The sequence below is a fragment of the Mesoplodon densirostris genome, chromosome 15, assembly GCF_025265405.1.
Source record: "Mesoplodon densirostris isolate mMesDen1 chromosome 15, mMesDen1 primary haplotype, whole genome shotgun sequence".
Classification (NCBI taxonomy): domain Eukaryota; kingdom Metazoa; phylum Chordata; class Mammalia; order Artiodactyla; family Ziphiidae; genus Mesoplodon; species Mesoplodon densirostris.
The window spans coordinates 12,206,328-12,218,347 of record NC_082675.1 but is presented as its reverse complement, the minus strand read 5'-3'; the positions used below and the strand labels follow the sequence as shown (position 1 = coordinate 12,218,347).

The 12,020-nt window shown below is 48.3% G+C and overlaps 1 protein-coding gene across 2 annotated transcripts in view; it reads right to left on the bottom strand.

Annotated features, from left to right (window-relative positions):
* TESC (tescalcin) overlaps window positions 1-12,020 on the bottom strand; it is a 63,213-nt gene that overhangs the window by 24,991 nt on the left and 26,202 nt on the right. For both annotated transcript variants that reach the window (XM_060119515.1, XM_060119516.1), the window contains exon 2: window positions 11,800-11,869. In XM_060119515.1, the coding sequence (XP_059975498.1) occupies window positions 11,800-11,869 (70 nt within the window). The remainder of the gene's footprint in view (window positions 1-11,799; window positions 11,870-12,020) is intronic.

Genomic DNA, 12,020 nt, shown 5'->3' with positions numbered 1-12,020 from the left:
GCTGAGTACTCTGTGAGCTCAGCCATGTTTAATCACCCTCACATCCCAATGATGGGTGACGCCAACGAACCCCATTTTACAGGCAAGAAAATGAGGCCCAGAGAGGTGAAGTGACTAAGCCATCGTCACACAGCTAGTAGAAGAGCTTTGAATCCGGCTCTCACCACCCCATGCACTTCCTCACACTTGCTATTTCCTTCGAGTTGTGGTTTTTAATTTAAAGAGAGAGAATGAGAGAGATCTTCATGGGGCATCTGATCCCACCCAGCCCCGAGAGGCCCCATCCGGGACCCAGAAAGAGGGCAAGACAAGTGTCCAGCCCACAAAGGAAGGAAAGACTAAAAAACCACGAAGGAGGGTGGGCCGGGCACTTCCTCCTGCCTTGCGCTGTGGGTTGGTTTCCGGCGGCTTTGAGGCTCAGCTCAACTGCAAAGTTCTCTCTGCAAGTTTGGGGAGGATTCTCAGCCTGGAGCCCCGGCCTCCCTGCTCTCTGCTGGTCCAGGGCTTCACACATCAAGGAAAGTCACGGGGCTCTCTCCTCTGCGGGCCGCATGCCCTACCCTCCTGGACCCCCTCCCTGCACTTAGTGTTGAGCTTGTGATGGTTAAACAGCGGGGAAACTGCGGGCCCACAGGGGCTCATGAAGGAAGGAGCACGTCTCATCTAGCCTGTGTCTTGCCAGGCGGTGCCGAGCCGCTCAAAGTGCAGTGCCTGGACCAGCAGCGGCAGCAGCAGCACCAGGGAGTCTAATGGAGGGTCTCGGCTGGGCCCAACCAGCTGACTCAGAACCTGCATTTTACCTCGATCCCCAGGATCTGTACGCAAGTTTGTGTTTGAGAAGCTCTGAGAATTCCCTACTTGCACCAGGCGGTTCTCCCATCCACATGCCTTTGCACAACAGATTCCGGCAGGAAAGCCCCGGTCCCCCCGCCCCCAGACAAATGCCTCTTCCAAAAGCTGACGCAGCATCAGCGACGTGATTCCTCCCCGCATGCGCTTCCCGCCCCGCCCCCACTGCTGCTCCATGCCCGGCCCGGCCGCACCCCAATACCCGTCATGTACTCATTACATGGGGAGCGACAGGTACTGCAGCACCTTCCAGGTGGCAGACGCTGCTCTGCGTTCTGGCTTCAGCAGCGACGGGACAGACATGAGCCCTCCTGGGGTTCCAGTGGGGGAAACGATAGAGAAAACGGAGGGACTTCCCGGCGGTCCAGGGGTTAAGACTCTGCCTTCCGGTGCAGGAGGCGTGGGTTCGGTCCCTGGTTGGGGAACTCAGATCCCACATGCCGTGGGGCGCGGCCAAAAATTTAAAAAAGAAAATGACACTTAAGTATCAAAGTCACACTGGCTAAAGAAGGAAAACAACAAACTTAAAAAAAAAAAAAAAGAAAAGAAAACGGAGCATCCCAGGCAGTGAGAAGCGCTTCGCAGACATATCGAGCACATTGGGGATGGATGAGACCGCAGGCAGCTGGTGCAAGTCTCCGTGGGCTGGTCCGAGAAAGGCCTCACGGTGAAGGTGACACGTGAGCACAGGCCCGCAGGAGGCGACTGCTCAACCCCAGGGGACACCTGGCAACGTCTGGAGACATTTCTGGCTGTTGCACTGGGAAAAGGCGCTACAGGCAGCCAGGGATGCGGCTCAACATCCTACAACATACATGACAGCCCCCCCCCCCAACAAGAATGATCCAGCTCCAAGCGCCAGTAGAAAGCCTACTCTGGGGAAAAGCATTTTAGAAAGAAGGAACGGTGCGTGCTAGAGCCCTGAGGCAGGAACAGTAAGAACGTCCACGCGGCTGGAACAGAAGGAGTAAAAGGCATATGGTCAGGAGATCGGAGGGGTGGCGGGCACAGGGATCTGCAGGACACGCACAGACCAGGCGGCTCTGACTTCATTCTCCTCGGTGAGATGGAACAGTCTTAACAGAGAAGTGCCATTTTCGGAGTCTCCCCCCACCATGCATCACGGTGGGTCTATACGAGGGCGGGGCAGGGAGAACAGGAGCAGGAGGTCTTGGGGGGGGGTGGCTGCTACGATAACCCAGATGAGAGCCGACGGCAGCCTGGATGGGAGGCCCGGGGTGGGGGGGTGACGGGGGGCTTTGCCCTCGGACGCGTTAAGTGTGAGATGCCTTTGGGACATCCAGGGGACAGGCAGGGGCTAGGTGAGTCTGGAGTTCAGAGATGGCCCGGCCGGAGATACAAAGTAGACAGTTAATATCCAGGTGGTATTCTGAACCAGCACTGAGTCTTCTATTTCGGGTCCTTCCTACAGCCAAGGCGGGCCTCCGTGATCTGCTCCCAACTCTCCCGTCCTCTCTTCACTCGGGCTGACGGAGCTCGGTCCCACCTCCACCCAGAGCATCCTTCCCTCTTCCCTCCACACACCGGCCCCTTCTCTCCATCCTGCTCTCAGCCTCAGGGCGGCCACCTCAGAGGGGACTTCACGACCACCTGTCCTAAGGTCCTTCTCCACATGGTGGTCCCAAGGGATGCACCCTCTCTGCCCCGCTTCCTTCGTCACTGTGTATAACGAGCTGGCTTATACGCTAGTTACCTCGCTCACACTCACACGCACACACCTGAACAGAAGACCCCCCCGAGGGGCAGAGGGAGCCTCACTTCTCATTCGGTCTCCTCAGCACTAGAACCCGCCATGGAAGCTCTTAACACCTGCTTCTGTAAAGCAAGGGCTGAGTCAAGTATTAATAGTCCTGGGAAAAGAATCTGTTTAAAAAATTTTTTTTATGAGTCCCCTAAATCTAGGACCATTTAGGGAGCTTCTTCCTGATCTGGGGGACACCTGGGCACCCTTTCACACCAAACTGATGCCTTCATAGGTCCCCTTCTCACATCTGACCTCACACGGTCACCTGAGTGGGTGTGAGAGCCCCGGGGCCACTCACACCTGCTGTTTCCTGGGCAGTTTTACAAGTAACTGCGGGTTTTTCTTTTTAAGTGAATGTGTATCATCCTAGCTGAGGCTTTAAAGGCAGTCCTGGTAAACTCCTGGAATACGTTAAATACTGACAGTGAAACAGCCTCACCACCTAGGTGGGGCCTCAATTCTTTCACTGTTGTGAGTACTTCTTAAAAAAAGAAAAAGTAAATCCTTAGTTATTTGACAGGTTAAAAAACAAAGCGACTGGGTTAAAAAGTGACTTCATTTGGGGAAAAGCGATGTGATCACAGTGGTTCAGGGCTCTGGCTACTCCAACAGCCAGCCCTGCTGTGGGACCTTAACCTTCTTAGCCTCAGTTTCTTGATCTGACAAATGGGGTAATGGTGTGAACTTCAGAGGGTCCCCGAGACCCTCGAGACCACACAGCTAACAGCTAACCTCTCACTGGATAAAGCCATGAGAGGCACGGCCGAGGGATGCAAAACAAGCCCTGGAGTTAGGACTTTTGCTGACATCTGGCCCATCAGAATGCTGCTTGGCGCTTTGGTGGCGCTGGACAGTGGGCAACTGTGTCCTTTTTCTTCCCTGTGTACATCTATGGTTGCGTTCATCCCGGGAATCACTCCACATGTGGTGGCTCGATGCAGCTAAAAATATTTTTGTAATGCAGCTCTATCTAATCAGGCACCCTCCTGGCCCCCATCACCAGATTTGAAGGATTCCATCGCATCTATTTCTGGGAGTTGGTGAGCCTGCCAGAGCACTATCAGGAAGTCAAAGGCTGCTGTTTAAAACATTTGATGCTTAAGGGACCCCACTAAAGAAAGAAAATGTGCCAGAAACCATTACTGTATTTTCTTCACTGTCTAAAATCAGCACTGTTTAACAAGCTTATTCATGGAAGGTCTTTCCTGTTACAAGAAAAGCTTTTGAGGACAGAAGTCTCTGCATATTAGGTGCTCAATCAACGAGTCAGATGAACATTTTCTATCCAAGCATTTTTCATCAAGAGGCCTCAGAACAGAGTGCTTTGTGATCAGGGTGGATTCAGGTTTGGGGGGTCCAGAAACACATATAATCTGGGGGGCCCTCTTAAAGAAAAAGAATTCAGCATTAGGAATTCTTTTAAAAAGTTGCTGGGCCTTGTAAGGAGCCCATACAGAGTGGGGCCCTGACGTGCTGGCTTTGAAAGCCTCAGGGTAAACTCACCCCTGGATGTCCTTAATATGATTTTTCAGAAAAAGAGGGGACATGACCAGATATGGGTAGGAAGTGGTGGGTTAAAATTAAAAACAATTTTCACAATTTTTACCCCATAGGATTTTTTTAAAAGCTATATTCAACTTATTAAAGTCACAAATTCAGAAACCTGAGCTTTCCTGGTGGCGCAGTGGTTAAGAATCCACCTGCCAATGCAGGGGACACGGGTTCGAGCCCTGGTCCGGGAAGATCCCACATGCCGTGGAGCAACTAAGCCCGTGCGCCACAACTACTGAGCCTGTGCTCTAGAGCCCGTGAGTGACAACTACTGAGCCCGCGTGCCACAACTACTGAAGCCCGTGTGCCTAGAGCCCATGCTCCGCAACAAGAGAGGCCACTGCAGTGAGAAGCCTGCGCACTGCAACGAAGAGTAGCTCCCGCTCGCTGCAACTGGAGAAAGCCCACGCGCAGCAACGAAGACCCAATACAGCCAAAAATAAATAAACAAAATAAATAAATTTATAAATAAATTCAGAAACCCAACTCTTCATTATGCTTTTAAACGCAACGTACAAGTCCTACTAGTCTATGTATAAATGTTGCAGGTGTAAATGGTCACTTTTAAGGGGCTTTCTGCACTGAAAGTATTCCAAAGTCCCCCCATGGGACCCTAGTAAGCTCTCGGGCACCTTTGTTCTCTGAGAGGGAGGGGGGCAGAGGGGGCCACATCCCACACCCCTCCCAGACTGGGGTACCGGGGACCTTGCTCAGGGGGCCCCAGTCAACGACTTTCACAAATCTCGACACTAAAGAAACAAAGCTCTTTTCTATGCTCCAAAACCCCAGTGTGGCCCAGGGCCTCCTGGATGTTCCCCTGGACATGTCCAGGGATCAGAGAGGTTGAAGGCCCAGCCTGAGGTCACACAGGAAACCCTTTGCAGAATGGGGACCAGATCACAGTCCAGGGCCGCTCATCCCTTCTGCCCAGGGAGAACGTGCAGGAAAGCCTAGGAGGACTGGAAAAACTGCCCCATCGCCCTTCTCCAGGCCCTGGAGGGTGGACTAGGATTAGGCAAAGCAGTTCCAGGGGACTGGGAAGAGGCCCTTCCTGCAGGCCTGTTTGCATAAGCGCGGCAGTCGAGTGGGGTTACCTCCTTCCTGCACGCTGGGCCGGGCTATCACTATGTATAGCTGACACTACCCGCCCAGCAGAGACTGCAGCCACTGCAGCAGGCGCTGTGGTGTTGGGAATGATACCCCCCATCCCAGGACGGTAAGGGCGGAGGGTCCCCAGAGAGCAGAGCAGGGAGACTGAGGCCCTCACAGGACGCTTGCAAGTCAAAGCCATGCCCCCAGCTTCCTTAGAGAGGAATCTCAGCACTGGCTTCAAATCAGCTCCTCCACGTATGAGCTGTGTGACCAGGAGCCAGGTACGCGACCTCCCCGAGCCTCACCTTCACATGTATCCAACGGGGAGAATAGGTGTTCCTACCACTACCTGTGGGGTTGTATAAGGCGGAAGTAACAGACTGTGCAGCACAAAACATGCTGAAACAATAGCTTCTACCTGTGAACAGTCCCCATGTGCCAGGCCCCCAGATAAATTCTTCTACCAGGAAGAATATATAAACCCTGTGAGGGAAAGACTATTAATAACAACAGGTCTCATCCATACCATGCTCGATGGATTACAGAGAACTCTTCTAGTCAATATGCTCACTCACTTGTTCCTCACTTCTTTGCTCTCTCATTCATTCATTCATTCAATCAATCAACTACTCCCAGAGCATCCACCCTGTTACAAGCCCTGGACTCAGCACTAGAGCCAGGGGAACAGACCCAGTTCCTGCCCCGCAAGGGGCCGATAGTCTGTTGCAGGGGACGGGTGGCTGGAAGGGGGGCAGTTACAACTCTGTGCTGTAAATGTTGGGCTGGGGCACCCCCAGGAGGAATCTGTGGGGGTTAGGAGGCAGAAGGGTGCCCTGGAGGAGGTGGTGTCCACACTGAGACCTCAGCAAAGCAAAACCCAGCAGCTGAAGACCCTGGTGGACCCCAGCTAAAGAGCATGGACATGACATTGACTGGGGAGCCCCTGAGGGCTTGGGAGCAGGGGCTGCTCCCTGGGTCCAGGTAGATATAATCAGGGTTTGCTTGAGGGCAGGGGTGGAAAGGCAATGCATATGGTGCTCCCAGGGGTGGGTGTGCAGGAGATACGTAAGTGGGGTGCAGGGTGGCAGGCAGAGTCACCAGCTCAAACCTTCCCAAGTCCTGGCTTGACCTACGAGGCATGGGAAATAGGAGGCTGCACATGGACCTCTCAGCACCTGGGGGTGGATAGCACCACCTATCCAAGCCTGGAGGGCAAACAGGGTGCCATCCCCAGATTCTAGGCACCTCACCAAGACTGCCCATGACAGTTAAAATGCAGAGTCCCAGGCCCCACTACAGTCCTGTGAATCAAAACCTGCGTTTTAGCAAGATACCTGGGTGATTTGTATGTACACTCATGCTGGGAAAGAACCAATAGCAAGACATGGAAACAGCCTAAATGTCCATCAACAGATGAATGGATAAGGAAGATGTAGAACATATACACAATGGAATACTACTCAACCATAAAAATGAATGAAATAATGCCATTTGCAGCAACATGGGTGGACCTAGAGATTATCATATTAAGTAAGTCAGAAAAAGACAAATACCATATGATATCACTTATACATGGAATCTAAAACATGACACAAATATACTTATCTATGAAACAAAAATAGACACACAGACATAGAGCACAGACTCGTGGTTGCCAATGGGGAGGGGGTTGGGAGAGGGAGGGGTTGGGAGTTTGGGGTTAGCAGATGTAAACTAGTATATACAGAATGATTGGAAGGGAAGAGGTAAAGCTGTCACTATATGCAGATGACATGATACTATATATAGAAAACCCTAAGAACTCCACACAAAAACTAGTAGATCTGATAAATGAATTCAGCAAACTAACAGGATACAAGATTAACATTCAGAAATCAGTTGCATTTCTTTACACTAACAATGAAATATCATTAGAAAGGGAAAGTAAAAAAATAATACCTTTTAAAATCACACCAAAAACAACAAACAAAAAAAAAACCTAGGAATAAACCTGACCAAGGAGGTGGAAAGACTTATACACTGAGAACTATAAAACATTAATAAAAGAAATTAAAGAAGATTCAAAGAATTGGAAAGATAGCCCATGCTCTTGGAGTGGAAGAATTAATATTGTTAAAAGACCAATACTACCCAAAGCAATCTACAGGTTTAATGTAATCCCTATCAAAATACCCATGACATTTTTCACAGAACTAGAATAATCCAAAAATTTACTTGGAGCCATAAAAGACACAGAATTGCCAAAGCAATCCTGAGAGGGAAAAAAAAAAAAAAAAAAAAAAAACAGGAGGCATAACTCTCCCAGACTTCAGACAATACTACAAAGCTACAGTAATCAAAACAGTGTGGTACTGATACAAAAACAGACAAATGGATCAACAGAACAGAGAATCAGAAATAAACCCACACGCCTATGGTCAATTAATCTTCAACAAAGGAGGCAAGAATATAAAATGGGAAAAAGTCTCTTCAGCAAGTGGTGCTGGGAAAGTTGGACAGCTGCATGTAAATCAATGAAGTTAGAACACACCCTCACACCATGCACAAAAATAAACTAAAAAATGGCCTGAAGACTTAAACATAAAACATGACACCATAAGACTAGAAGAGAGCATAGGCAAAACATTCTCTGACATAAATCATACCAATGTTTTCTTAGGTCAGTCTCCCAATGCAATAGAAATAAAACAAAAATAAACAAATAGGAGCTAATCAAACTTACAAGCTTTTGCACAGCAAAGAAAACCATTTTAAAAAAAATGAAAAGACAACCTATGGAATGGGAGAAAATACTTGCAAATGATGTGACCGACAGGGGCTTAATCTCCAAAATATACAAACAGCTCATACAACTCAACAACAAAAAACCAAACAACCCAATCCAAAAATGGGCAGAAGACCTAAATAGACATTTCTCCAAAGAAGACATACACATGGCTAGTAGTTACATGAAAAGCTGCTCAACATCACTAATTATTAGAGAATGCAAATCAAAACTACAAAGAGGTATCACCTCACACCAGTTAGAATGGGCATCATCAGAAAATCTGCAAACAACAAATGCTGGAGAGGGTGTGGAGAAAAGGGAACCCTCCTACACTGTTGGCAGGAATGTAAGTTGGTGCAGCCACTGTGGAAAACAGTATGGAGGTTCCACAGAAAACTAAAAACAGAATTACGATATGATCCAGCAGTTCCACTACTGGGCATGTACCTGGACAAAACTATAATTCAAAAAGATACATACACCCCTATGTTCACAGCAGCACTGTTCACAATAGCCAAGACATGGAAACAACCTAAATGTCCATCAACAGATGAATGGATAAAGAAGATGTGGTACATATATACACTGGGATATTACTCAGCCATAAAAAAGAATGAAATGATGCCATTTGCAGCAACATGGATGGACCTAGAGATTACCATACTAAGTGAAGTCAGTCAGAAAGAGAAAGACAAATACCATACGATATCACTTATATGTGGAATCTAAAATATGGCATAAATGAACCTATCTACAAAACAGAAACTGACTCACAGACATAGAGAACAGACTTGTGGTTGCCGAGGGAGAGGGAAGGATTGGGAGTTTGGGGTTAGCAGATGCAAACTAGTATATACAAGATGGATAAACAACAAGATCCTACTGTATAGCACAGGGAACTATATCCAATCTCCTGGGATAAACCATAATGGAAAAGAATATGAAAAAGAATGTAGGGACTTCCCTGGTGGCGCAGTTGTTAAGACTCCACGATCCCAATGCAGTGGGCCCGGGTTTGATCCTGGTCAGGGAACTAGATTCTACATATATGCCGCAACTAGGAGTTTGCGTGCCACAGCTAAGGAGCCCGTGGGCCGCAACTATGGATCCCTCCTTTGCAACCAAATAATAAAATAAAATTAAAAAAAGATTAATCAGAAAATAACTTTTAAAAAGTCTGCATATATGTGTATAATTGGGTCACTTTGCCATACAGCAGAAATTAACACAACTTTGTAAATCAACTATATTTCAATTAAAAAAATAATGGATAAACAACAAGGTCCTACTGTATAGCATAGGGAACTATATTCAATACCCTGTAATAAACCATAATGAAAAAGAATATATATATGTACAGCTGAATCACTTTACTATACAGCAGAAATTAACAGAGCATTGAAAATCAACTATACTTCAATAACATTAAAAAAAAAAAAAAAAAAAAAAAAAAGAACCAGTGTAGAGCTCAACGTTTCAGTACATCCTTGCAAAAGCCCATGAGGGGCCGCTGGGCAACACAGTCAGGGCTCGGATGCTGGAATCTCAAAGTGGGAGGGGCCTCCACCAGCACCGCCACCTCCTGCTCACACAGCACCTGTGCTCCCCACCTCCACTCCAGCCCTAAAATCAACGGCCACTGCTTGGACATCTCAAGGTGGGTCCTCATGACCTCACCAAAGGTCGAATGATGACAGTCCTGTTTGCCAAATGCCAAGGAACCCAGCTCAGAGCAGGAGCATCCTGCATCTGCTCATCTTTAATGCTTAAATCAAATCCCAAATGACCACATTCACTTTACAGAGGAGACAGGCTCAGAGAAACAGAACAATTAACCCAAAGTCACGCAGCCAGGGATATGGATGAACCAAATACGATATGTTTCCCAAGTCTGGGTTTTGCCTCTGCTTCTCCCAAGTCTGAAAACACATGTGGAATTTGAACCTGAGACCTCTCACCAAGCCAAGAACCATGGACCCCAGACCCATAATAATGAGAAGCCCAAGGCAGCTTATGATAGGGCTGGGGGCACAGCTTGGTGGAAAATCACCTTGAGAAAGGGGGCCCTGCCTTCACACACCCCCAATTATGAGCTGCATGGTGGTCCCACCAGCCAACACAGATATTGCCCACCTGGCACAGAGCATGTGCCCATGAATTTCTAAAGGAATGAAGGCTGCCCTTGACACCTCTATGTTCCAAAATCCAGGTGCACATGTGTTACCTCGCCTGAGACTTGAACCCATTCCTCAGTCCCTGGTCCAAGGAAGCCCTTGGAAATCACTCCACCCCTGCCCTTGGCAGATGACCCAGCCCTGCTCACTCACAGCTCTGGGAAAAAAACAATTTTTTTTTTTTTTTTTTTTTTTGCGGTACGTGGCCCTCTCACTGTTGTGGCCTCTCCCGTTGCGGAGCACAGGCTCCGGACGTGCAGGCCCAGCGCCCATGGCTCACGGGCCCAGCCGCTCCACGGCATGTGGGATCTTCCCGGACCGGGGCACGAACCCGTGTCCCCTGCATCGGCACGTGGACTCTCAACCACTGCGCCACCAGGGAAGCCCAAAAAAAACAATTTGCATTTCCAACCCCTGGCTATGGTGATTGGCTCAGCGCTGGGCATGTGACCCCATCAGAGCCAATGAGAAGTCAGAGGAACTTTTGCTGGGCTCTTCACTGGGCTTAGTGAGTGAGATGTGTAGAATTCAAGAAGTCAGTTCTGATGTAATTTACTCCCACCCTGGATACAATCAAATTGAGCCCAGAGGCCATCAGAACCTTGAGACCACCAGACTCTGAGCTCTGGAAACAGATACTCTGAGAATATAACGCACTGGATTAACAACATGCCTTTGTTTAGATAGACGAGAGAAAGTGGATAGTATTTACATGTTGCTTTCCATAAAAATTTAGTTAAATTTTAAGTCCATTTACTAAGGAAAAAAACATGTTTCCCTGGACTATTTAAAGGTTTATTTTAAAGTTCCAAGACTGTAACCTTGAGACTCTGAATGTCTATTTTAGGAAACTACATCTGTTAGAAAGTTTGTGGTAGAACAGTACTCATTTTACATTGGAAACTGCTTGCTTTAGATCAACTCGAAGCTTCCTCATCAACTTTGTGCTCGACTCATTGACTAGGACTTCTCACTTAGTTCTAAATAACAACCACCACCTCATACTGAACACACTCTCGTAGAAGAAGGCAAACAGTCCAAGGTGTTCCTCCTCACAAAAAGGTAACCCACCCAGCTTCTACAAGATTCACATTAAATAACGCAATGTGAAATGGTGATTTTCCCTGACAGAAATCTGAGGTTGGAACTACCAACCAGAGGAAGCAGGGTCAAGAGCCGGGGCCTCGTGACAGCATTCAAGCCCCTGAACTTGAGCCGCACCACAACTGACTCATCTTTGGGGTGCCCAGCGCTGGGAGTGATCCTGGCACTCAACAGGCCCATCATGTGTGTCTGGGGTTCCAGGGAAGGCAAGGTGAGGTAGGGGTGGCTGACCAGCTCTTTGTCCCCGTCCATTGTTTTCACTCCAGTTATAATTTTCTGATCCCAGTAGAAACAGATGAGATTCTTTTCCTCCCAGCTGAGGACATCTTGTTTAGAAGGAACCAAAAGCATACGACAACTACAGCTTTGTCTCAGAAATGGGGCTACCCAGGGGCTCTGGGAGAGCCAGCCAGCACTCAGGGGAAGAGATAAATGGAAAGGGACATCCCCAAGGGTCACGGCCCTGTCCGACACCCAAACCCAGCTGCTGATCTTACCGTATGGTGGGCTGGTCTCCACTCAGGTGCTTAAACCTCCGGTGGAGCTGCTCGATCTGGTCAGACGAGACTAAGAAGTAGGAGGAAAAAAAGAAAAAAAAAAAAGTGAGAAAGGCATCATTGACCTCTGAACTCAGAGCTAAGGGAGGGAGGCTGGAGCCTCACCCTCACCCTCCTGTTCCATTCATTCTCTCGCCATCTCCTACCAAGGCAAAACGAAG